General features: G+C 34.0%; 7 protein-coding genes across 8 annotated transcripts; 6 read left to right on the plus strand and 1 right to left on the minus strand.

Annotated features, from left to right (window-relative positions):
* Positions 1 to 381: 381 nt before the first annotated feature.
* Positions 382 to 16,323, plus strand: LOC108968217 (protein pinocchio). Its single transcript, XM_018932103.1, has 5 exons — positions 382 to 592; positions 1,665 to 1,881; positions 15,042 to 15,108; positions 15,317 to 15,566; positions 15,787 to 16,323. Exons 2-5 carry the CDS (start codon positions 1,665 to 1,667, stop codon positions 15,982 to 15,984), a joined length of 732 nt encoding a protein of 243 aa, XP_018787648.1. The 5' UTR covers positions 382 to 592; the 3' UTR covers positions 15,985 to 16,323.
* An 826-nt stretch (positions 16,324 to 17,149) lies between these two features.
* Positions 17,150 to 18,261, plus strand: LOC108968220 (venom allergen 5-like). 2 transcript variants are annotated; one of them, XM_018932106.1, is made up of 4 exons: positions 17,150 to 17,390; positions 17,439 to 17,533; positions 17,601 to 18,007; positions 18,075 to 18,261. In XM_018932106.1, exons 1-4 carry the CDS (start codon positions 17,309 to 17,311, stop codon positions 18,229 to 18,231), a joined length of 741 nt encoding a protein of 246 aa, XP_018787651.1. In that variant the 5' UTR covers positions 17,150 to 17,308; the 3' UTR covers positions 18,232 to 18,261. The 2 variants fall into 2 exon arrangements, with proteins under 2 accessions (XP_018787651.1, XP_018787650.1); XM_018932105.1 differs by having other exon boundaries at positions 17,157 to 17,533.
* A 46-nt stretch (positions 18,262 to 18,307) lies between these two features.
* LOC108968219 (RUS1 family protein C16orf58 homolog) lies at positions 18,308 to 20,684 on the plus strand. Its single transcript, XM_018932104.1, has 7 exons — positions 18,308 to 18,926; positions 18,982 to 19,164; positions 19,252 to 19,551; positions 19,637 to 19,787; positions 19,841 to 19,997; positions 20,066 to 20,399; positions 20,467 to 20,684. The coding sequence occupies exons 1-7, from the start codon at positions 18,860 to 18,862 to the stop codon at positions 20,526 to 20,528; spliced, it is 1,254 nt and encodes a 417-aa protein (XP_018787649.1). The 5' UTR covers positions 18,308 to 18,859; the 3' UTR covers positions 20,529 to 20,684.
* A 572-nt stretch (positions 20,685 to 21,256) lies between these two features.
* On the plus strand, positions 21,257 to 22,377 carry LOC108968161 (RWD domain-containing protein 4). Its single transcript, XM_018931965.1, has 3 exons — positions 21,257 to 21,473; positions 21,529 to 21,638; positions 21,691 to 22,377. Exons 1-3 carry the CDS (start codon positions 21,366 to 21,368, stop codon positions 22,130 to 22,132), a joined length of 660 nt encoding a protein of 219 aa, XP_018787510.1. The 5' UTR covers positions 21,257 to 21,365; the 3' UTR covers positions 22,133 to 22,377.
* Positions 22,378 to 22,457: 80 nt separating this feature from the next.
* LOC108968160 (exosome complex component RRP40) lies at positions 22,458 to 23,341 on the plus strand. The gene has a single exon (XM_018931964.1). It carries the CDS (start codon positions 22,611 to 22,613, stop codon positions 23,298 to 23,300), a length of 690 nt encoding a protein of 229 aa, XP_018787509.1. The 5' UTR covers positions 22,458 to 22,610; the 3' UTR covers positions 23,301 to 23,341.
* Positions 23,342 to 23,372: 31 nt separating this feature from the next.
* Positions 23,373 to 24,458, minus strand: LOC108968162 (rRNA-processing protein UTP23 homolog). Its single transcript, XM_018931966.1, has 3 exons — positions 24,196 to 24,458; positions 23,939 to 24,139; positions 23,373 to 23,874 (listed from the first exon to the last, which is right to left on the minus strand). The coding sequence occupies exons 1-3, from the start codon at positions 24,313 to 24,315 to the stop codon at positions 23,449 to 23,451; spliced, it is 747 nt and encodes a 248-aa protein (XP_018787511.1). The 5' UTR covers positions 24,316 to 24,458; the 3' UTR covers positions 23,373 to 23,448.
* Positions 24,459 to 24,900: 442 nt separating this feature from the next.
* On the plus strand, positions 24,901 to 26,332 carry LOC108968171 (dehydrogenase/reductase SDR family member 7). Its single transcript, XM_018931983.1, has one exon. The coding sequence runs from the start codon at positions 25,190 to 25,192 to the stop codon at positions 26,153 to 26,155; it is 966 nt and encodes a 321-aa protein (XP_018787528.1). The 5' UTR covers positions 24,901 to 25,189; the 3' UTR covers positions 26,156 to 26,332.
* Positions 26,333 to 27,173: the final 841 nt, after the last annotated feature.

Here is a 27,173-nt window from a genome sequence, read left to right on the forward strand (position 1 = left end):
GACATTTGTGGAAAATGTAAAACAGTTGCAACCATTATTGCCAAGAGTTATGACAAATATCTTAGAATTATAGATTGTGTTTCGGAAATAAATAACTGTTTGAGACGGGATTAACTTCATTAAAGTAGGTATACATTTTTTAAATAAATTTTTTTCGTTGTCTTGAGTTTGGTAAAGTCTGTTTGTAAGCAATGCATTAAAGATCACGAAGCAGCGAGTCATGCATGCTAGTCCAGCAAATACTTTCTTTGCACTTTCGATTACAAATTTTCATCGTAATCGATAGCAGGTTCTAGTGATCAAATGAAACCCTGTGTGCCAAATTATTGTTGGAGGCGAAGTTGTTACATTTGTTGTTTTGTGTTATTGTCTACAAATAAAATTAAAGCTGCGTGTCACTTTCTTCAAATTTCATCAAATTTATTCTTTGTAGCATAAGAATGGTATTCTAAAGATTTCTTACCGCTGATAGACAATAAACTGTTTGCAGTCTATATCAGTGCATTTGCATCTGTCATTCACCTAATCATCGATTTCGAAAGCAATCCACAACAACCCGACATATTGTTGAAATAAAAAAACATTTTTAAATGTAAGTGCAATGATGATTGATAAAAGTTTTACATCAAGGTCGTATCGATTTGAATATGAAGTAACACTCTAATTTGCCAGTTAAGTTGTGGATGCTGCTATCCAGTATATACATACATACATACCCATCCAACATGTGTATATAGATATAAACATATTTCTTGAAAACAAATATGCTCGTAATCCTAGATTCATGTGCATATTTTATCTTTCAATGGTACTAGTGGTTAATACATATTTGGTCTTATTTGTATTAAGAAGTTTATATTAATAATTGGTTGCTGTTGTTCTAGCGAGTACCTAGTCCCCGTTGGGATGGTAAGTTGTCATCGACGTCATATTACGGAAGGCAAACGAAACGTGCTGTTTCTTCGGGGTTGGGCCAAAGGGAAAGGGGTGTTAGATGAGTGGGGTTGGTAGGGCATGCAAAGAGGTGGCCGGTGTCATGCTGAGATTCATTGTATGCAGGACATATATTGGATAAATAGAAGTTTAACCTACTACAATATACAATTGTGGGTACCTGCCGGCGACGGCCTAATCTCACGGTACTTTCTTTAAAGAGCATAGATCAATAAAATTGTTTTTGTAAATAAGGCCAATTTAAAACCTCACTGAGTTGAATTTTTCGATCCTACCTGCCTTTAGCCGAGTATTATAGCACTGTTTCTGACATAGACTATGCTGACATTTCAAGGGAAACCCAGAAAGAAAGTCATAGTGCATATGTAAATGCTAAAACAACCCCGCATGGGGATGTGCTGAAGCTGCACAAGAGTCACTCTCTTCTCGCGGCAAATCGATCTATTCGTTTGTGATGGGTGGTGGTTTGACTCCGAGTACGCCATTCATGGAAGGGAGTCGGTGAAGGAATTGATGACTACTCTGAGTGGCATTCGGTGATCTAACCCCATTTAGATCGGTTAGATTAATAATTTGTGCCATAGTATGGTTCATTATTTACAAGTACAAGGTACATGAAAGATGCTTTTAGATGATGAGTTAATATATTGATTATTGTATTTTTTAATATTTAATTATACTTTCTTATCAGACTGTTTTAAATTATATAGATGAAAAGTCGGCCCACACGCAGGGATAGTGTAGTTTCAGAGTGGGAAGACAATATTATCTTCGATGCTGATGATCCAGATTTCTATAGTGCATCACCCAACGCCGAAAATCAGCAAATCGTTCTCAGCACAAGGACGCTGACTTTAACGGCTCAGACACCTATTGTAGGATGTTTAGACACCTCCAACAACAAGTTAAATGCAGTGAACATAAAAGGTAATTTTACTCATCAAAGCACAATTTTTAATATTCTAAAATGTTAAATTAGTAATGTGATTGGGAAATTCATATATACTGAAAACATAAAAAATGTATATATGCATTTACCTCGCGATCACAATGTATTTGGTACATAATTTTGTAAATATCATACACGATACATATACATATGTATATGTTTTACATACTGTAATTATTTAAGCTTACCTAAAGTATATAAACAATTAGGTTCACATAAGAATTGTTAAAGTTTAAACTCTTATTTAAAACAATTTTAATTTGTACGATTTTTCTTAATCGATATATGAACATCTTATATACATATGTATAAGAATGAAACACTATTTCATTTTCTGCCCGCGTAACATCCGAAACACAGGACGGAATGACGTGAAAATTTATTTAGCTTTAGAAGTTCCTAAACCAGGCATTTTTCTTTTTTCAAAACCACTGTCGATTTTGCAGTATATGTATGTACAGATGCGAGCAGTGAAATAGTAGTGGGTGTTAGAGTTTTACATACCTTTGAGTTATGCAAAATTCTAAACAATTTTAACATCAATTGAAATGGAAAAGTTTATCATATTTCCCTGGCTACGTTTATTAATAAAATTATTTTAATTTGAATGGGTGTAAGATACATACATATATTTATTCACAAAGTTGTGTTTATATATGAAATTTGATGGGAGCAGAAAATGGTAGTAAAGTAATAAATTTTTTTTTTTAAACTGAAGGATTTTTGGAAGTTCCGTCTATWYGAGATATTAGTACTTGGTAGCATGGCCATGATTTTTAATAACAGCAACACAACGCCTCTTCATAGAATCTAAGAGACTCTAGCATCTTTTTAGTGGTATGTTCTGCCATGCTTGCTGCACTACGTTCCACAACTATTGTTGTTTTTGGGTTTGTCATTCCATACGGCTTTCTTAACGTCTGCCCAAAGTTTTCAATGGGATTGAGGTCAGGAGATTGAGCTGGCCAATCCATGACCTCAATTCCATTGACCCGAAACCACTCTTTTGCCACCCTACTGGTATGTTTCGGGTCATTATTCTGCTGAAATATTCTTTTCAGCGGGATGTCCTCTTCAGCAAATGGTATCATAATATACTGCATTATATCCACGAATTTTTGTCGGTCCGTTATGATAGTAATCTTGTGAATTGGGACTACACAAAAAAATTGGGCCTGTAAGAAAAACACCCCAAACCATGAAATTTAAACCGCCAAGTAGTTTTTGGGCTGAATCTGGGGTCGTACTCTCTATTAGGGGAGCGTCTTGGAAACTGACGGGACCCTTTACCGCCGTACAGAATAACTTTCGACACGTCTGTCCGCAAGATGTTGCGCCATTTCTCAATCGGTCCTTTGGCAAATTTAAGACAACTTGCTATATGAATTTTTTTTAATAACGGTACTTATCGAGGACGTCGGACATATAAATTATGCTCATGTAGAAGTCTTCTCACTGTATAAACACCTCAGGCCAGGTTGTTTGATGAAATTAAATTGTATGTTATTAAAAATTATCTGTTCGTAATCAGCTTACCGTTCACTACTATTCTATTGGTCGCTCATAAAAACAGATATCCCAATAAAATTGGCTTCAAAAAAGTAACGGTAAGTAATTCACACTTATTGTTGTATATAACAGGACCGTTATAGTTCAGAGAATATATCTAAGATAATGATCGACGGCAATATCATAAAAGAAACAAAATTTAAAGCAAAACTCTCTTATCCAATAGGCACTACTATTTCAATGCTCGCAACTGTATGTAAGTAAATATCAAGAACGTCTGAATCGATTTGGCTAGAAATTGGTGGGGAGTTACCCAGAACCAGTGGACGGACGTAGACTATTTTCTTTTCATTTTATGTTGAAGGTAAAAAAATTCAATTAAAAAAATTATAAGCATATGTTCAATATTCATATAAGATTCATTTGAATATTTTTTAACTTCAAAAAACATCATAACATCACATAACTATCTTACAACCAGTTGCTACAGAGTATAGTATTATAGCTTTGTTCACCTAACGGTTGTACGTATCACATAAAACTAAGCGAGATACATACATATAGGGACATATAAGGATATATATGTATATATAAATTATCAATTTACTACCTAGATGGTATGAAAGTGTTTTATGGGAGCTTTCACAATGGGCGTATCATCGCCATATTTTTGGCGAAATTCGATATCGCGGGTGTCTGAGCAACCACGCCTACTTTATATATAGCAAAATTTTTAGTTCCACCTGATTCGTTCAGTTTTCAATACACAAATCAAGAAGCAATAAATGTCAGTCAATCTGTAATATACATACATAACTCAAATTATGAGATAATCCTTCTCTAATAGTATGCCTGTACGTCAAAAAATGGGTTGAGGTACTTAATGTATCACAATGCAAATGCAAATAAGAGAGCGCCTTTTTCTCATAACAGTGTTTCTTTGTGCCTAAAATAGATAAATTAGAGGGAAAACTTGACTTACCCCCGATATAGTACTTCCTTAGCTTTAATTTTTGCAAGTTGCAAGAGTATAAAATGTTCGGTTGCACCCGAATTTAGTGCTTCTTTACTTGTTTTTGTTTACATTTATGGATTATGAATAAGACGGTTGTTTTTTGGACATACCTTGTGGAACCGGCAAAGTATCTATAATATCAGTATTGAAAAAAAGTTCAATCATAATTTGAGATGAGTGCATGATATCCTCGACAACAACGTAATAAATATTGATACCAGTCAGAAATTCTTAGCGAGCGGAGCCGCGAGTTGAGACCTTGTTATCTTCCGTTCCCTCGACGGTCGGGTCTACGTAACCGGAACGGACTCGGATTTTTATCCTGACTCGTGCTGGATTGAGTCCAACGCGGGCCCGGAGGAATTTTTCTGCTGCGTCGTCTGCGCGAAAAAGCGCACCAACAGAGCAATTTTTGCTGAGGTGTTTTCGTTGAACTTCGCTGACCAGATTTCGGACGCAACTAGCTTCAGACATGCACTAAACGCTATTCACAGTGGAGCCATAAACACCTTCACCGACTTCCGACTTGTATTGACTAACGTATTTGATAATCTAAAAAAATAGATGAATTCAGTTCATTTCATTACTTCCTTATATTAGCCAGCAAAGTACTTAAGTACCTGTCTATGGCGTGTATAGTTAAAGATATTTTCAAAAAATATATATGTATATATAAGAACATTCGTGTATTCGAAAGGTATGTAAATAAATTTTAACGAATGCACTCACGAGTAAACAAAATGAACATTATTGTAAGTAAGTTGTGAGTTAATAACTTTCGATTACTATTTTTATATCAATTGCCTTCTGTGGTGGTTTGTGTATCTATTGTTATAAATATATAAGTACCGATTCTTCAGTTGCGAGAAGTGTCTGACTACCCACTCGAACTTATTTCAAATTTGAGATCAAATACTTGAACCTATTTTAAAGGTGCACAAGAGTGCTTATGTAAATTTTGCATTTGAACAAAATATAACTACCAACGAAGTGTTTTTTTGCTTATATGCAATTACCATTGGCTTTGGCCTAAATGCGGTAAGACTCTATTTCTTTGCTTATGCAAATGAAAAATGTGTGCAATTGTGTTAGTATGGTGTCAGTATCACCGTGATGAATTCGCCTTGGAGTCATCTCACGTAAGTTTAGGGCCGTCGTAATTCTTGTTCAAAAATTACGATTGTAGCAATGAAATAAAGACGCCAACCAGAAAAATCCACATATGACTTTTATACGTCTTTCAATATTACTATTTTGTTAGTGCAGGTCCCGTCTTGCAAAGAACTTATTTTTACTCAAGTTATCGGTAGCGCCAACAAACGAATATACAAGCATTGCGAAATCATTTTGTCTAATACAAAGATGTGATAACCTAATTACTAACTGTTCAATTTCCACTTGTAAAAACCGTCGCCAATACAAAAGATGTTTGTCTATCTACAGATGAATTTCTCATACTCGTCCCACTCAGACATTTCAAATGCTCGTAATTATATGTACATACATATGTGCACATCCAAGTATTATATATATAAATATGGAAATATGTACATACATACATATGTATATGTACGGAGGCGAGACTAAAATATGACGAAATCAGTAAAAAAAATCCGTTCTTATTCTCAAGTACAGGATAGCTCACGAGCTTGGTTCGACTCATATAACGTGCTCGTATGTTCGAGGTTTTTTAATGGCGTCTAGAGAAATATGAGACCACAAGTGAAAGCTACAAAAATATAAAGAATTTTCACAAACTACGATTGCAGTTATATACATATATACGTATTCTTCATTAGTATCATAAAAGTGATTTTACCGTAAAAAAAAAATGTGTGCGCAAACGTAAATATAAACAGCCATTTATACGTAAAAATCACGTGAAGAAAATCAGAAGCAGAGTTTATTTTTAACTTTCATATACGCAGGCATTTTTTAGCTAAAAATAGTTTCTTTAAAAAATCTATTTTCACTTTGGTATTTTATGAATGTTGGTACAAATATAAAGTATTAATTTAAGTTGAGAAAATCATGAGTTCAAAAGTCTTGTTGAAAATACAGGAAAAAGTTCTTCTGTGGGTGGTTATACAACAATTCGTAAGACTTCCGCACAGGACCGTCCGAAGACGACGACCCATTCGCTCGTCAGTCGGGTCTCCTCCACCGAAACGGACCCGTTGTCGCTACAACAACAACAAACTGAGTAGACGTACAAGGGACGCTGTTATGGACGAAAAACAATACTCAAAATGATTTTGTACAAATGTAAAATGAAATTGACTGATATAGCTGACAGCGTGTCAGATATTGAAGGAATGTCCACTACGTCCTACATGTCACATATAGTTTATAATATATATACATTTGTTAGTCAGGCCAAAAACTCTGGCTTATATTAATATATGTAGGTCGGCGTTAAAATAAAATGAAATTCAAATTCGAATTGCTTCCGCATCCACCATATTCTTCAGATATGACCCTCAACAACTGGTAAAACGTAATACGTTATCTTTTATGTTTTTAAGCAATAACAAGAACTATTTTTTGTGTAAAATTCGCCCTTCTTCGTCATAAAAACATGGCTTATGTAGTAAATGTAGAATTTACTTTTATTACATAATCCTATTCATTTAAATATGTTTATTATATGTGGTCCTAATTTAAATTAAATTCGCGTACAAAAAATAAGTTTCAGACGAAAGATTTATGAAGGCATACGTACCATATGTATTGACTTACGCACTTCCATATTTGAATCAGTCAAGTCTTGATATTCGATAACTAAAATATATAAATATTTTTTTATTTTGACGAGGAGTATAATATTGCAAGGAAAATTTTAGAATCGCACCCAGACAGTGCTGCTATAATGTACATAAGAACATACATACATAATACATATATACATATGTATGTATTCAATACCAGTATGACAATACGTTTTTCCGCAAAACATTACTTAACGCTTATCGAAACGTTCCTAATTTGCACTTATGTCTATAAAAATAGCAGTGCTCATTACGAGGTAAACAAAAAATAATAGTTTTTATTAATAAACCCAATGCAACTTTAAAATCGGATTCTACGATACAAAAAAATAAAAGCTCAATGTTAAATATACATCAGACATCACAACGTGGGTTCATAAAATTATCAGTGATACAACAATTTATTCGTATTTCTACAACACTTTCGACAACACTTTCGTGGAACAAATATTGTTTTTTATTATGTAAATATACAGATATTTCGACTTACGCTTGGCATGATTCATTACGTTTTAGCGGCAGTAAACGCTTTTGCTTAACGTTATGTATTATATTAATTTTCACACAACGAATAGGCAAGATACAGCTATTTTTACAAACACGAATTAACACCCATTTTCTAATTTTAAATAGTAGCATTATATATAAACATACATACCGTGCTGAAATGAATATTTGCACTATATTAGGGTCTGTCATTAATATATCCAAAAATTCCCATTTCACCTAGTTAATTTTTAATAAACAAATAAACCTAGCTAATAAGGACTTAGTTAATAAAAAGCCTTTCCATCTCTATAAGCAATAATAGATACTTCTAATTATTTTAATGTTATGTAGTAGTAGTATGTATGTGCCATTTGGTTGAATTAGTTGTCGCATAATTTTTTGTGGTGCATGCAATAAGGTCCCAATTTCGTGCATTGAAAATCATCCGATTCCCGAAATATCGAATTGAAAAAAAAAATCAAATAACATGATAGCAGATCGTTTTTTTTTGGGAAGAATTACGGAAATATTGGGAAGTGAACGATAATGGACACACTGATTGAAAAGTAAATTAAACCTCACCTCAAGTTCGAAAATAAGAATGTTATCCCAGCAGAGATTACTGGCATACATATATGTATATGCATATACATAGTATGTACATATAATACATAATATTTATATGCACATACGTGTTGATTAATTATTCTTGAATTTCAATGAATCGTAATTGCATTCTTCAAATCGATTCGAGGCAATGTAATGTCATCAGAGGCGTGCAAATCGAACACCACATTTTGAAACGTTCCGTACATTTATACAATAAAACACTGTAAGTTAATACACACGAGATTTAAGATTTTTATACTCTCGCAACAAAGTTGGTAAAGAGAGTATTATAGTTTTGTTCGCATAACGGTTCTTTGTAAGTCCTAAAACTAAAAGAGTTAGATATAGGGTTATATATACCAAAGTGATCAGAGTTGAGTCTGTCCATCCGTCCGTGCAAGCTGTAACTTGAGAAAAATTGAGATATCATGATGAAACTTGGTAYACGTATTTCCTGGCTCCATAAGAAGGTTAAGTTCGAAAATGGGCAAAATCGTCAAACTACCACACCCACAAAATGGCGAAAACCGAAAACCAATAAAGTGTCATAACTAAGCTATAAATAAAGGTATTAAAGTGAAATTTGGCACAAAGGATCGCATTAGGGAGTGGCATATTTAGACGTAATTTTTTTTGGAAAAGTGGGCGTGGCCCCGCCCCTACTAAGTTTTTTGTACATATCTCGGAAACTACTATGGCTATGTAAACCAAACTCTATACAGTCGTTCAGGCATTTCCATATACAGATCAAAAACGGAAGAAATCGGATAATAACCACGCCCACCGTCCATACAAAGGTTATGTTGAAAATCACTAAAAGTGCGTTAACCGACTAACAAAAAACGTCAGAAACACTAAATTTTACGGAAGAAATGGCAGAAGGAAGCTGCACGCAGGCTTTTTTTAAATTGAAAATGGGCTTGGCGTCGTCTGAAACCATATTTCAGGAACTACTCCACCGATTACAATGAAATTCGGTACATAATAGTTTCTTAACACCCTGATGACATGTACGAAATATGGGTGAAATCGTTCACAACCACGCCTTCTTCCAATATAACGCTATTTTGAATTCCATCTGATGCGTTCTTTGTATAATATATCCATTAGGAACCAATGATGATAGCGGAATAAAACTACACAAATACGGTATTTGATGCGAGAGTATAAAATGTTCGGTGACACCCGAACTTAGCCCTTCCTTACTTGTTAAGTTTTCTTTAACTTCGATAAATAAATAACGGAGTGCTCAAATTCAATGCAAAAGTTCTCACGCGAATGTGTTGGTGCATAATATGATAGCGAAGCGGATGTTGTGATTAGTTGAGTTGCACATACAATATCGCAATATTTTGTAGATATCTAAATGATAAGTGTCAAAATTAAATAGAATTCATCGTATGGCTAACTTTGATTCATTCATTCATAAGAAAAAGAAACATACTTACATGCATGTGTAGGCAAATCATTTGTATAATAATCTAAAATTGTAAAATGTGTCTTGCAGGGAGTATACATACATACATACACATGTATTTACATACTAAGTATATATTGTAGTTATTGTATGCACAATTATGATGATACGGGTATGGTGGATGATTCGAAGTGTGCTGCGGAATGATTTGGCAAGCGAGTGGCGTGGTTTATCAGTTTCTGCTCTTGTAGCACTCTCCCTCTGTTATTATTATGTATGACTTTTGCTGTAGGCTCTTATCAGCGTACAATGTCGACCTAAGTTTGCTTATTATTTCATTTATTGGCAATTGTTACTGTACCTCCTTTTCGTAATAGCATTCAACAGCGAAATGAATTCCAAAGCTTACTAAACGCAACAGCTACACAACAATCCCAAGAAATAATCCCCATACATAAAAAACAAATATTAATGAATTTGAATTTAGTGCCATCATGATAGTCACGCGTGTCCACACACTACAACAAATCAAAATTAACTTTCCGCCAATACACATCTGCATGTGTACATAAAATATCAGCGATCTTTTGTTGATTTGCTTTTGAATTTATCACACACCACTTCGTGTTTGGATCGGTTTTAGTATTTCTCTCTGCTTGCCTACGTATTTATTCACAGGGCTTATTAACGCGACTCACAAGCTTATAAAATAACCGATCACTCATACCACACGTCTGTCGCCTGCATTTCCTTACGACGGGCCATCGCTCGCCACTGCTACTATTCTACTATATGCACTTATGATACACACATTTACAAAAATCATTTACAGCCGACGCTCATACACACACAAAATTTGCGAATTTGGAAACTTGTGTGCAGTCAGGCGTACGTGTGTTACATGTGCATGTATTTGCTAAATACGTACACATACACGGGCATATGAGTTTATGGGTGTACGAGCACAGCGTAACCAGCTGTAGACCAAGACTGCGTTGTCAGGCGAAATTTCATAAAAGTCAGACGCACGCAACATATGATTTCAGTCTTTTGAGTTGGGTCGTGTTGTCGCGCTTGTTAGCTGGCGACGAATATAAAGACAGCAATAGAACCAAAATCAATTGAGTCAAGAAACATAGACTTTAAATAAGTTTAAGAGGACTGACAAAGTTAAGATACTGTTCATCCAAAATATCAGTAATGTTTAATATTTGTGCAATCGAACGATGGTGAATTAAGAAAAGAACTGTTTTTTACGAAAGTCGTTTTTGATATTTGTGTTGGTTATAAAAATATCTTGTCATAAGCGAAAATTTCGTGTCAACAACGTAAACGCTGCAGTTAATAAACAAAACAAAAAAACATCAAAAGTGTAACGATTCATATCAATTTTGAAATCCAAACTCGTAATTGTGAGTACCAATTCGTACATAACAGAGCAAGTATTTTGTTATATAAAGCGTAGATAGTTTATATGTAAAAGGCTAACAATCATAAATGACTGATGACATTAAGTAAACTAAAACTAAAAATAATACAAAGAAATATACATTATTATAGACACACAGTTTTAAGCACCTCAATCTCCGCGAATTCTATGAACACAAATGAATGCATATGTATGTACATATGTGGCTTTGAACGCGCTGAACTGGTATTCAGTTCTAAATGGAAACGAGTGAATAATACCCATGCAATATGTGAGAGTACTACTTGTAGTTACATATGAATGACCAAATGCGTAACAGTTTGAGTCATTAAACATTTAAGTGCGGACATATTGTGAAGAAGTATGTAATTCGCTCCTAAAGCAGGGTTAAAATGGCACTACAGTGCATGTTCGATGGATTTAACAAAGTGATCAATTTTCTAGTTCCCGAGCCGCTAAAATATTCACATTTTTCAATTTCCAAACCTACTCCTTCCAACCCCACATAACATATTATATGTATAAACATATAAGGAAACTCAACACAGCTTTGTTTGCTCTGAATTTCGAGGCAACGTCTAAGGATGTAATCTAAATTATAGTACATAAAAAATCAAAGGAGTCTCTATTATTGTGTTAAGTGACTACATACATTTCATTCATTAACTTAACTTTGTTTAATAACTATACATACATAAATATGTTATTTTTTGCTGATGACGAAAATTACTTTTAGCATGACGGTTGTCATTGACGTCAAGTAAATATGCAAACATTAAATAAAGTGCAGAGACAGTATATAAACAGCAACTGCAAATTTCCAGTTGAGAAACCTTGCATCATTCCGCATGCAACAAAAGTAAAAACTGTGCAAGCTTATTGAAATAATCAAACGATTGTGTGGTTTCCATTTGTACATATGCATATAAATATAACTGAAATTTTAAACAGAAATTCGCTCGGAGCGAGAGAGCAACAAAATATATGAGAATGCTTTTTGTGTTGAAACTGGTCCATTAAACTTTTTACAGTTTTGTTTACCAAATTTTTGATATTAATATCAAAGATGAAGATGAATATCAAAGTTGATGGAGCCATCTATATGAGCTCTACGGCCACATTTTAATAAATTTGCAAACTCTTGGTTGGGGTAGATAGTCTCGCAGTTGTTCTACCACTTTTGGAACTCTTTTTGGTTAGTTCTGATAAAATCTGGTCACTTCTGGTGTACTGAGGAATATAAGCAGTACTTATTATCATTGCTATGGCCCGGGTTGGACCATAAATACTATATATGTACTAGAGTTTTGCGTAAATGCACGGTTCTCCTGGACGTATCTCGGAAAGCCTCCAAATTCAAAATTTAAAAATGCTTTTTGTTGTTGATTGCAAGCGTTTTTTTTTTATTATGTATAAGAAATTCACTGATAGCTTTAGCATAATCCGCCAAGTGACTTTGACAAATTTAAAAACTTTCTACCGATTTTATCGTGGTATATACGTACATACAATACATATATTCTTACATATATAATATTAGCGTATGTGAGATGCACATTAACAACAACGTTTCAAGTGAAAACCATACCTAGTTTTGTAAAATCGTACCGCATTTTACCAGATTTGTTGAGTACGCGACTATGGCGAGTAAGTAATTAACAAGTCTGCTGCTGGAATAACCGACGGTTAGTTGTTACAAATATGTGCATATGCATGAATGCATATTAATCTATTTTTTTATGTAATATTTGTCGCGTAAAAAATTAAAATGGCCGAACCTTGCTTTTTGTCTCATTACTATCTATGTACATATACATGTACATATGTATATCTTCACAGCTACACTATATTCAAATATTGAAGATCAATACCGCGATTCGCCACAATTCAAAGGAATGTAAATACATACATACAAATGTATATGATTTCCGTTGGGATATTCCATTGTTTTTGGCATAAGCTTTCAAGGTCAAACTATTTATTGCATACGTATAGGCGAAAAATATTGGTAAAATGTCTAGGTGCATGCACATACATATGTACTACATATGCATAATTTGAAAATTGAAAAGGTCATCCATTTTAGAGTTCAATGAATTATACATAAAAAATGTACAATAATGAACATTCACATTTAGTATGTGTATAGATGTGTGTTCATTATTGTTAGCGGGCTTTAGGTGCGTCAGCTGAAACTGTTGTTACGAATATTACAATTGGAGATTGGTCGTTTACAAACCTGTTGTGCGATATTTATTACGTGGACAAGAGTGCATATTGAATGTTTCTGAGAAGTTCAACGACGAGATATGAATAGACTCATACTTATGTAGAGAATACTATATTCACAAATTATTCCAATAAAATTCGTAGTTATGTATGTCCGTTATTGTTTTAAAAAAGCATTTGTTCTCCGAAATATAACCGTAATTATACCTAACCGATGAAGATCATATTGATGATTGTATAATGAATGGATGAATTTGGTGATATATTGCTTTTCAAACATACATATGTATATGTACATATATTTTTGTAAATTTTTTTTTTAACTTACCGTCGTTAGTTATGATTATTAAATTGCATATACACACATAGTCAAAATAATAAGTACATACACCTGTGTGGCTTTCAATCACAAATTCATTCAAGTTTATTCATGTTTGAAGGTAAAGAATGTAACATTTCATTTCTTTTATCACTTAAATAAATATGGATATTTAATTATAAATTTTAATTATAAAATAGAATTTCTAGGTGAGGTTTAAAGACTAGACAAATAATAAGTCTTCTTCTTCTTAATTGGCGTAGACACCGCTTACGCGATTATAGCCGAGTTAACAACAGCGCGCCAGTCGTTTCTTCTTTTCGCTACGTGGCGCCAATTGGATATTCCAAGCGTAGCCCGGTCCTTCCAACGGAGTGGAGGTCGTCCTCTTCCTCTGCTTCCCCCGGCGGGTACAGCGCCGAATACTTTCAGAGTTGGAGTGTTTTCGTCCATTCGGATAACATGACCTAGGCAGCGTAGCCGCTGTCTTTTAATTCACTGAACTATGTCAATGTCGCCATATATCTCGTACAAAAATAATAAGTACAACAGGTATTTATTGGATTCAGTTTTCTGTGCGCTATTTGATTTTTGCTTAACTTAATCTGTTTCTAGTATATCCGCCATTATTTTTCAATTACTTTTGAAATTCGTTTTGGCATGCTAGAGATAAGTTCGCGACACGTATTAATTGAAGTCTTACACATGATTTTTTCGCCGAAATTCAATAACTGAGCCTTATTTTGGAATGATTGCTTTCCAATCCATTGTTTCAGCTCGAAACCCCGAATGTCACTGTTTGCCTTGAAGACGATAAACATTGCGTCTGGCATTGTTCAAGAACAAACCAATATTCCCTATGGCGGACCAATTTCAATGATTATTTGCGAGTTAAAATCTTATCCTTAACAATTATGGCTGTGTTCACAGTATTCTTTGATTATAATCAAGTGTTATGCGTCGTTTGCGCGAAGTTATTCATTAAAAAAGGCTCTTGGTTTTTGCACCACAAAAAACGTTGGCACAAGCGTATTTGGGTACAAGTGTATTTGGGCCAACAGGGAATACTTTGAGTGGACGACATATTAAGAATTTTAAAATTATGAACAAAGTCTTACTACATTTTGCTCATATTAATACAAGCGAAATAACTAACCATTAAAATAATTCGATTTGCTAAAAATCTTAAAATAATTAATAACGTATTTTGTGTTTTGACCATGTGTGTATATACACATAAATTGTATGCATGCAATTATGAAGAAATAATATTAATAGAAGCAATTGTTTCATCGAGATCGGGACTCAAACACATCTCATCACTCTATTTATACTTTTTTACGTTTATTTGCAGCTCCAACAACAATGTCTTTAGCTAGTGTCCACGGACCGCAATTTACCGATATCTGCAGCCCATTGGGGTAAGTTTGTAGTGCTTTGAACAAATCAAGCTAGATAAAGAGTTACGTATATCAAAGTGATAACTTGAGTAAAAATGATATTCATTGGCCTTCTAAGAAGGAATCATACAGGCAGCTTATCAGAAATCTAAAATAAGCATAATTTTGTTCATCGTTGGAGTTGTATTTTTTATCTATATATTTTTATTTATCTATAAATTTCTTAAAGACGCAGCAGTATTAGCATGTCTTCATCATTGTCCGATTTAGTCGGTAGTCCGTTGGAAATTTCCATGGACAATGTACTTACTATTGAAGAGCTGCGTCAGCACATGGGCTCATGTTTTACATGCGGAGTATCCTGGACCGATGACCATGTCTCTCTCGACTGCAGTGAATGTGGAGGCTACAGCTTAGAGCGTCCCTGCCCACTATGTGATGGTCAATGTGGTGTGCTGTGGAAGCGTGATTTCACAATGGTAGGTATAAGAGATTTATACATTAAAGGGTATTTCACTCCTTCTTTAAATTGCTAATGTTCTCTCTTATTCGAATTAAATTTCCTATGTACATAATGTATAATCTAATATGCATTACAATTCGCCAATTCATCAGTTGTGTAGAGAAAATATGCAGTTATAAACGCTTGCTTTAATTTCATTTACTAACTATATGGTAATATGCTTATTTGTTTTACAGTCGCATGCCTATAGCAAAGCTCGATGGCATGGGGTGTGTCCCAGTTATCAGGAGGCAATGACACATTTAAATCCCCACGAATCTGCTGTCACATCCTCCGCTCCGCCATCAACGTGTGCCAACGCAGCCACGCATATGCGTTTGGCCCAGGAGCTGTGTCTACGTTTGGAAGAGCTTTCAGCAAGTGCTCATACGTGATGATACGTCAAGCAGCTATCTAAAAGTTCCTCAATTTATCGTTATTCCATTTTCATCTGAATTGAAGAAAACCTTAATCAACTAGCACATGCTTCATTTCTCCACTGTTTACTGATCTACCTGAGAGTTATTTGTTTTCAACTTGTTTAATAAAACCCAATTAATTACATTTCACTATAATAAAATAATTATAACTATGAAAAAAAATGTTGCTGTAAAGCCTGCCTCTTAAAAACTGCTCCATGCCAAAATTCAGAAGCTTATACAATTTATTACTTTGTTATTGTAAGTTATCTTTCCGTTAAGACTTCCTTCCATACACATTTAGTACATATTATATTTAGAAAAAAAGTAAATGTAATTCACAATGTATTTGTAAACTTAAATGAGTATAATTAAGTACGACGGAGTGGTTGTTACATTTTAAACAGTATATAAGGGGAAATAATTTGAAGCGGAATCAATTTCTGAATAGCTGAAAGAATACATAAGGATAAGTTAATTAAGAATTGGTATTTAGAGAATTTGTAGAAGGCTGTTCAGACTTTTATAGTAATTTAAAAATCCACTGGTTTTACGTATATTAATTTTATTCATGAAGACATTTGCATTTTGTGTTGATATAATATTTAAATTTCTAATGCAATTAAATATTGAAATAATTATCCCAAAAGCGAATTTAAGTCGACAATTTTGATTTCCAACATGGACAAAGGCTCTGCCTAATATAAATACATACATACATTTCGAATGCTCAATTGATAAGTGCTGTGCCGTATTTATATTAATATATCTGCGGTTTATAAATTAAGCTGAAATAAATATATAAGTTTTTAGATTTTCTATGAAAATCTGTTTATTTTTTCGTAGTAATTTAATACAATGAATATAAGTAATATTATTTGTAGCTACATATTATTCCGTAATATTACTTTATATAGTGATATGTTTTATTTGTATATACTTAATAAATAATTTCAAAAATCCTCTTAAAATCAGTTTGAAACAAAACCCGCTCATCAATTCCTGCGGTATTTTTAAATGGAGTGATAACATTGAACCCAGTGCCTTGCGTATATGGTTTTTATACTCTCACAATATTTTTCAACAGAATATTGTAGTTTTGTTCGCCTAAAGATAGGAGATATTAAGTTACATATATATATATGTATGCATGTATACATAAATGATCTGGATGACGAGGCGAGTTGAAGACCGTGCAAGCGATAATTTGATTAAAATTAAATATATTTGTGTATACTGGTAATCAGGCTCTGATACTTGCAAATTGCTCGAGTATAAAATAACCTAGGTAGGTAGGGAGATGAATGTACTCTTACTTCATAAAGAAATTATTTCATTGCGCAGAGTTTCAAAAACGTTTTTTGGTCGTTTTGTGATTATTAGTATGTGTATTCTATTGAAGTTTATTATTATTTACATAGTTGTTTTAGACTCCTATAGCTATACCGCAGCTTACAATTATTTCTGCGGCAATGATGATTGGTGTGAGAAAGGAAAGCATATTATGTGTGATCCATCGGCAATTGTAAGTTACTTACATACATATGTACATCTGCATGTTTTATGTGAGGGAAATTCTTTTTGTAATACAGGAAAACATAGGTAAATTTAAACGACATATGCCATCGACTTTTAAAATTAGATATATGTTTTTGGAGCTTCACAACCAGCTTCGTAATGAAGTAGCTGGTCAGGTGAAAGCAACACGCATGCGAAACTTCATTTGGGACAGTGAGCTAGCATACCTGGCTCGTACATACACTGGTTTATGCCCAAGCAAACCGAGCGAATGTCATAAAACGGCACGTTTTGAAAAAGTTGGCCTCAATTCAGCAATGCAAGATGGATTAAATCGAATATCATTAGACACACTAATGACGACTACATTCAATAAATGGAAAAAGGATGATTCTACTTTTTACAAAGTGCTCACCCTCGATCAGGCGTCGCGTGTGGGGTGTGCCATAGGTTATTGTGTAGACTGCCCGGAAGGTAAAATGTAAGTGTATCATATTTACTAACACTATATCATTTATATGAATATATGTATGCATGTGTCCTTGTAGTCATTGTTATTTCATATCTTGCTATTATGATATGGATTATAAAGAGGGCGTAGAAATAAATAAGGGAGAAAAAGCGGCTTCGAAATGCAACGTTTGGAACTCGGTTCAGGACGAAAAATATACAAACCTCTGCCGTAACACAGGAAAAATATTTTAGAAAATACATGAAACTTAATTAATTTATGGAAACACGCGTTTAACTTTAAGCAGAGAACGTATATTTATACTATTATTTATATTATAAATATACGTTCTCTGATATTCTTGTTCTCTGCTTTCTCTATATATTTACGTTCTCTGCACGTTCATCGCACTATTTTAGCTTTTGACAATTCACATGCTGGTTCGCAATTTCATACGTGCTAAATTGATTATTTTTATGTTTTCCTTCATAATAAGTCGGCATTTGATCACATTTAAAATTCTTTATGCCATCTAGTAACTAGTCAATTAGTAGTAAAACTGTAAAAACGTTAAGGAAAACATAATTATTTTACATATATTTATTATAGTGAAAGAAATTGTGTTTAAAAATGTGTATCTATACGACGTTAAATAACGTTAAAATAATGCACGCAGGCATAGCTAGATAAATATTTTTATTCTCGTTTGTTTTAAAATGATAAAAGTCATGTAATTTGCAACATTCCCAGAAAATGCTGTAAGCAAAAAAAAATAATATATATTAAAATACAAGACTAAAATCTTTTGGGTTGTGGATATAATTGTTTAAATAAGTGAAATACTCTTAAATTAGACTGGAGTCTTAAGTCTAATTAAAGAAAATGAAGGTTCACTTTCGTGAACAATATGGTTCTAAAGGAGAGGAGGTTCTCTATATAACACCAGCAGGTAACTTTATACGTATTTACTAAGATTTTTATTTTTCATATTTATATTTGTATAGATCAAAATAACATTGTTCGCGTTCCTTTGCGCGGCGATAAATTGGTAATACAGGAGAAATTTTTTCTTTTCCGAATACTCCAGAAAATCTTTTTACCGAAAGGCTACCCAGATAGCGTCAGCGAAGATTACGCGTCATATCAAGTATGGGATACTATACAGGCATTTTGCAGCACCATTTGTGGTTGGTAATTTGCTGGCTTATCACAATTCTCTTGCCTATTTAAATTGCAAGGATGGTCTAAAAACCACCTTTATTATTTAAATGCAGGTACACTTTGCACCCACGCCATTCTGAAAGGATTAGGTGTGGGAAATGATAACATAACAGCTTATTCAGCTACAGTCACTTGGATTCTTAAGGACGGTAGTGGACACATAGGTCGTATCTTATTCTCATGGTGGAAGGGTTCGCAGCTGGATATCGATTCAAAAAAATGGCGCCTAAGAGCAGATTTTCTGAATGATTTAGCAATGGGTATTGAAATATATGTGCTTCCAAAGTACAAATTTTTCAGTACGCACTTATTGTGTGTCACAACTGTACTTAAAGCTATTGTGGGTGTTGCAGGTTGGTATTTGCTTCTTGTTAAGAAAATAAATATTGATATAAAACATGTTCGAAAGATTACCAACTATATTCGATGATATTTTAGGTGGTGCAACTCGTGCCGCACTTACGCAGCATCATGCAATTCGGGGCAACTTAGCTGATGTAGCCTCGAAAGACAGTTCGCAAGAAACGTTCGTAAACTTGATAGCTTCATTCTTAGGTCTTTATTTGTTAACGCTTATTAAAAGTCAAAGGTAAACTGTTATATATCATGGTATTCAGTAGAGACTAATACTTCATATTTCAGCATATTGTACACCGTTTTTATATTTATTATCGTAACTCATCTTTATGCAAATTTAAAAGCTGTCAAAGCTGTCTGCTTACGTACATTCAACGAGTCACGTTATTTAATTGCTTTGGAAGAGTACTTCCGATCTGGGCGAATGTTAACACCTCAACAGGTTGAATGATGTTACTATACGTCATATATATTTATATATATATATATAAACCAAAATCCTGTTTTTAGGTTAATAAAATGGAGCGCGTTACTATAGGACAAACAGTTTCTGTGTCGCTAAATATTTATATAGGCTTATCAATCAGAGCTCTCATCGATGAATATAAAACGACTCACGCGGTGGAAAACATAATTTCGTCTTTCGATCCACACGAACGTTTTATTATTGCTGAAAGTAATAAAAATATAGCTGTGTATTTGCATTTTGATGCAAGGCCCCAAGATGTCCTAAAAGCATATTTCTTCGCCGTATCCTATTTGCAAGATCGAAATCAAACCAAAGACAAATATTGGGAAATTCAGTCTAAATGGCAAGAGTTTGTAACGCTAGCACAAAAAGAGGGTAAGCAATAATGCGTATGTACATATATCATACATAATATGTTAAATATGATTGAATTCGTGTTCAGGCTGGATCACTACTCAGCATTTACTGATGGTGGACGAATATCGATTGGACTGGAAGGCATAAAATATAACATAGTACATTAAGGATTTAGAATGAATTAATTGAAAAATACAAAATTTTAAGTTTTGTAGGTCAATCAATTACACGATCTCAAACAGAATCTTCAGTTTACATGCACTATACAAAATCTTGTTTCAAAATATAATATTATCAAAATGATTTCACTGAATTTTATAAAATCCGTGTTATTCTGATATATTTGATATTAGAATTTAAGAAAGTGATATGCACATATCTCGTAAAAACCAAAACTAGCACTACTATAAATAAAAAAGATAATATTTGTACAAGTATTTTAACATAATAGTTTTTAATGTATTATGGTTCGACTGTCATTGTGCGTAAGACATACTTTTGCTATGTTGAGATGCATTCTGAAAAAGGAAAAGTTTCAACTGCTACAATATCCAGAATGACGACTAAAGGTTGTTATTTCGGTGATTTAATCCTGTTTGATTCGGTAAGTAGTAACAAATTCAGATCCACAGTACCATCACTACACTAAATAATCTATATTATGTATATATAAATTTACAAAATAAAATATTGGTTATTAGCATAAACTAATTAAACATATGAAATGTAGAAATCTGTTAAGAAATTAAAAAGCATCATATAAACCTATGCCTATTGAATAAAGATCTCTCAGAGCGTAAAACACTTATTTTGTTTCAAAAATCATAGAATTAAGAAACTGTGGCAACTTCTTATAAAACCTCACATCTGTTTCTTTCGACAATTTGGTTATTTTCGTGCTTTAACATTTTTAGATACTTTTGAAGGGCTTTTATGGTTTGTTGGGAAAACAATTTAAATAATAGAATTTAAGTTAATGTTAATATGGCGGAAATTGAGGAGCAACAGGCAGATGAGCGAGAAGCGTTACTATCCATTTATGACGGTGATACAAACTTTAAGCAAATTGACGCAAACACTTTTCAATACAAGGTATATTTTGATCCTAAATTAATTGATATTGTAATATCTGTGATACCGATTTTAGTATGGAGAAGATGATCATTACAAATCGTTTTTGGTAGAAGTTCAATGGACTTCAAACTATCCCAATGAAATTCCCAAAATAAATATGGATACGTTTTTCAACCGCAATTTGTAAGTACATTGCTGAATAAAATTGAGTTAATAATAAAATAATATCATCCAGAGTACTTGACGTGAAAACTAAAATAAAAAAAGTAATTGCTGAAGAGGCAGAACAGTGGTTAGGATGTGGAATGACCTATACATTATTTGAATGCCTCAAGGATCAGCAAGATGAACTTACTAGCGGTCAACCCGATCATGCAATAACCCAATCAATTGATCTAGATAATTTGGGAGTAAATGCTTTAAAAATATCAGATAATACAGAAACTAACAAAAAAAAGGAAGTAAAAAAAGAGCAATTAACGAAGGCTCAAAAACGACGTCAATGGGAACGCACAGATCATAAGGGCGACAAGCCGAGAGGATGGGATTGGGTAGATATCGTTAAACATCTTTCACAAACCGGTGGTAAAGATAATGGTAACAATGTAAGCACCTCAGTCAGTAATAATGCAAGTGTAAGTGCGGAGGGTGTGTTGTTACAACCGCTTAATATATAGCATTGTGCAAATATAAATTTTATATATTAAATACTAAATGAAAAAAGTATTGCAGGAGTATGATTAATATTGATCTTGCAAATATTGGATGGGATAACAATACTGTCACTATTTACTCAAAACATCTAAAAAGAAATTAATATCGCCCCTCAGTTTAAGTTATAGTCACTCCATCAACAATATTGCATCGGGTGAACTATTGTTTTTCCATAGCCAGATAAATACAAATTACGGATCAAAAAATATTTAAACAAATAGTTTACAATGAATACAGCTAAATATAAAGTATAGTATATAGTATAAATAGTATAATTAAATTATTCCTAATATTAATGAAATCATCTTTTTGGAAAATTAAGTTTAAATGGCAACACTAGTGTTGTGATTAGCCATTCAGTAATTGTTTTCGTTTATTGTATACATTTCCCTCACGTGTTCAATTTTATTAAATTTCCATACAAAAACTAGCATAAACAAAATGACGGAGATTGTTTTGCCGGGTGATCGGATTGCCGCTGCTGAAGAATTAGCTAGAAGTAAAAAAGTAATTTTAGGACCAGGGTTGCGTCGAGAGAATGAGCAAGTAATTGCTTATAAACCGGGGAGACTTCATCACAAAGCGCCCAACACCTACTGGGTAGATAACCATCAACAACGTTATGTACCTGTAAAAGGCGAAGCTGTAATAGGCGTAGTGACAGCTAAAGCGGGAGATATATATCGAGTAGATATTGGAGCACATGATCAAGCTTCTTTGTCATATCTGGCTTTTGAGTCGGCTACAAAGAAAAACCGTCCGGACGTAAATCCTGGAGATATTCTTTATGGAAGACTGATTGTCGCCAGTCGCGATTTAGAACCAGAATTAGTATGTGTTAATTCGAGTGGAAAGAAAGGCAAATTAGGTGTTCTTACGGATGGTTTTGTCATGAATTGTAGTTTAAATTTAGCGCGTTTGATTCTACGTGAAAATTGCCCATTATTACGAGAACTTACTAAAGAGATGCCATTTGAAATCGCTGTTGGATTAAATGGTCGAATCTGGATTAAAGCGAAAAGTCAACGAGAGACAATAGCACTTGGAAATGCAATATTAGCAGCAGAAAACGCCTCTTACGAGGAAATGCCGAAAATTTGTGAGAACATTGGAAATATATTATTTTCCTAAAATTCAAAATAATTGGATAATAATAATTCTTACTCTTTAAATTAAACTGAAATAATTAAAAAAAAATATATATAAATTTTGACTACATACGTAGGTTTATTTATTTACATACATTTATGAGTACAGTGAATCTTTAATGTTTATATAACTATAATGTCTTAATATGATTTGATGTTTTTATACGCTTATGTTTTTTCTTCATTTGTACCTTACTAGTTTCACTCAATTTAGATTCCTGTGCATTGATTGAGTTTGGTTTTTTACCTTTTTGCTTTTTACTCTTTTTACATGAAAGGGGATTTGGATTTTTCGGTCCTCTTCGCGTTTTAATTCGTTTATATAGTTTTTCATTTTGGATAATTTGTATTTGTTTTAAATGTTCACCATGCTTCTCTATGCCACTGGTTAGACTTTTTTGAGATTTTTTGGAAACATATATTTTGGATGCTTCGGAGGGCTCTTCTAAAACGGGTGTAGCTTTGTGCAAATACAACAATATTCTGCCGGGTACTCTCCTAAGGCTCTCTTGTAAAGTGCGATCCTGTGAGGCAACAACGTAACGTCCAACTTTTGTCTGCAGTTTAATATTTGTTAAATAGAATCCATTTATTTTCAATTTATTTTATTAACACACGTACCATGGTCTTGATGCATTGTGAAGCTGGCACAGGTGCACCTTCATGACCGCATTTATGCACATGAAATTTCTTGACAATCATGGTAGCCCCAGCAAGCCGACTTCCCAGAGATTCTGCTTCTAGTATTACACATTGGGTAGTTACTAATTTTATAGTTGTCTGAAAATATTTTTTTATTTGCTCTTCGATTATAACTTTATTCTGAAAAAGTCAATACATAGTTAATGTGAAGGTGCATCATTATATGGTGAACTTACTTGTAGAGCTACCTGACAGAAAGTGGCATCTACCAAAATCTGGTATGGTTCCCGGTAATCAAAATTTGTGGCAAAAAATGTTAACGTTTTATGGGCTTTTTTAAAACGTGTTATCTTCATTATTGCAAAATAATTATGACGACATATAAGATATAAACCGAAATGATACAAAACCTTAAATGAATTTATTCAATCTACCTATGCATATGCATGCCACAGATCTTCGTAAATGTCAAGTGAATGTCTGGTTTGCCTACAGCTGACATCACCTGGAGCCTGCATGGTGGGAACTTATAAGACTACGTTCATACAGGGAAGTTTTTGTGTCTTATGAGGAATTTTTTTTTGGAATAGCATTTTATAGTTTGTGAACATGTCACACATGTGCTTTCGATCGGTATGTTAGCAAGTGAGATTTACTCGTGTATGGGCTTGTGTAGAACTGAGACAAGAATGATCTCAATTCGTTTTGTCTGATCACTAGCAATTCAGTATCTATTTCCCTGTTCAACTGGTTTCATCTCGGAACAACATAAGTTGCCGTTGTTGTTGTTGTTGTAACGGCAGAATTCTGCCGAATTGACAGTCCTTGGCCGGATAAAAATCCGGGTCCGTTCCAGTTTTCGTAGACCCGACTGTCGTGGGAACGACATAAGTTGCCGTGTTGAAGTTCAGTCAGTGACACGTACATATACGACTTTATGTCTTGTGTATACAATTGTCCGACATAACGCGAAGAAAAAGTTCAATGTGAATAAACCATAAGTTTCCATGTACGAATGAGGTATATTCTTCCTCATTCCAAGCTGTTTGTACTGAAACGCGCTTATCTTCTTCGCGAGCTTTTGACAGTTCACGCTTGTTCGCAATTGATTTGAGTACATAGTATATACATATGTACATATGCATACATAAACATATTGAAGATCCTCTGGCAAAGTCAAATAAATATATCATATTCAAGCACTAGTTTAATCGGAAATATTGTACTAAAATGATATTTTTAGAGTTACTGTTCATACTTCTAATTGGTTACTACTTTATTTATCTCATTCTTTGGTTAATTTTGGATTGCAATGTCGAACTTTGGTACAATACATATTTTGGTTTACCCATTTCTTCAATGCGTGGTCAAGTTGTATGGGTGACGGGAGCATCATCTGGTATTGGCAGAGCACTGGCCCTTACATTAGCTAAATATGGAGTGCGGTTAGTAATTTCTGCCAGACGAGAAAACTTGTTGGAATTGCTAAAGAAAGATTGTCTGGAACAAGCGAATGGTTTATTATCTGAAGATGACATACTTGTAATGCAGATGGATGTTTTAAACATTTCGCAGCATGAAGCCTTCTTTGATAGAGTGATAAAATATTTCGGCCGATTGGATGTTTTAGTCAATAATGCTGGGCGCTCACAACGAGCAAGTTGGGAAGAAATAAAAGTTCAAGTTGATAGAGACCTCTTCGAATTAGATGTATTTTCCGTAGTTAATCTTTCCCGAATTGCAGTGCGCTACTTTCTACAGTTGCGTAATGTTCGAGGTCATATTGTAACAACATCAAGCATTGCTGGCTTGTGTCCAGTGCCTTTCTCAGCCACATATTGCGCAGCCAAATCTGCTATTAATGCATACCTGAACGCTCTTCGACTTGAAAAAAGTGGTATTGATGTCAGCATATTTTGTCCTGGTCCCATCGCTACAGATTTTCTCCAGGAAGCATTCACCGCGGTCCCAGAAGAGATGTATGGAAAAAGCACAAACGGCCAAAAACGAATGTCAGCTGAGAGATGCGCCACATTGTTTGCTACTACGATTGCAAATAAATTAGAGCTGTCGTGGTGTGGATTGTTTCCAGTAAATTTTTTGACACATGCAACTCGTTATCCAGGACTAGCAAAAATAATTTTCAAACTCATGGGTAAAAGCACAATGAACAAAATACGTGAAGGCAAATTGTAATTTTATGTTTGTTAAAAGATTTTAAGGTGGTAAAGCAATGTTAAATTTAGATAGCTAATTTTTTTTAAATTTAATTTTAATATGAAGAAAAACTTAATCGTAAAACTGAAAATTATATTTTTTACAATGTACATACAAGTTTAATCGAATATTAATAATCACACAAAGTAAAGGTAATTTCGAATCGTATTTACTTAGATGCGTACTTGTGTAAGCGGCATAGGTTTTCTCTGGGTCTCAATGATTTCTTGAATGCCTTGGGTAAAGTCAACAATAAGCAGGAAAAAGCACTGAAAATGGTATTGTGCCTCTTACGGAATCGGTATCATGGATAAGAGGAATTTTTTTTTTGCCGCTACCACAAAAGGATATCTATGTATAAAAAAAACAGACGAAGACCAACCGATTTAACGGAGGTTTCAAGCGAAGTCAGTCTGTTCTTTTCAACGGAGTGGAGGCCTTCCTCTTCCTCTGCTTCCCTTGGTGGGTACTTCGTCGAATACTTTTAAAGATCGAGTGTTTTCGTCCATTCGGACGACATTACCTAGCCAGGGTAGCCGCTGTAATATTTGCTGTACTATGTTAATTTGGTCATACAGCTCATCGTTCCATCAAATGTGGGATTCACCGTGGTCAATGCGCAAAGGATCATACTTCTTCCGCAGAACTTTTTTCTCGAAAACTCGTAACGTCGACTCATCAGATGCAGTCAACGTCCATGCCTTTGCACCATATAGCAGAACGGAAATAATGAGTGACTTATAGAGTTTGGTTTTTGTTCTTCGATAGAGGACTTTAGTCCTCAGCTGTCTATTCAGACCGAAGTACAAGAGTTATTCTGCGTTGGATTTCGAGGGTGACATTGTTGTTGGTATTAATATTGGTTCCAATATAGACGTAATTATCTACGACTTCGAAGTTATGACTGTCAACAGGGACTTGGGAGACTAGTCGCAAGTGCGACGATTGTTTGTTTGATGACGGGAGATATTTCGTCTTGCCTTCCTTCACTACCAGA

Source organism: Bactrocera latifrons, unplaced genomic scaffold, assembly GCF_001853355.1.
Source record: "Bactrocera latifrons isolate USDA-ARS-PBARC rearing strain unplaced genomic scaffold, ASM185335v1 scaffold_206, whole genome shotgun sequence".
NCBI lineage: Eukaryota > Metazoa > Arthropoda > Insecta > Diptera > Tephritidae > Bactrocera > Bactrocera latifrons.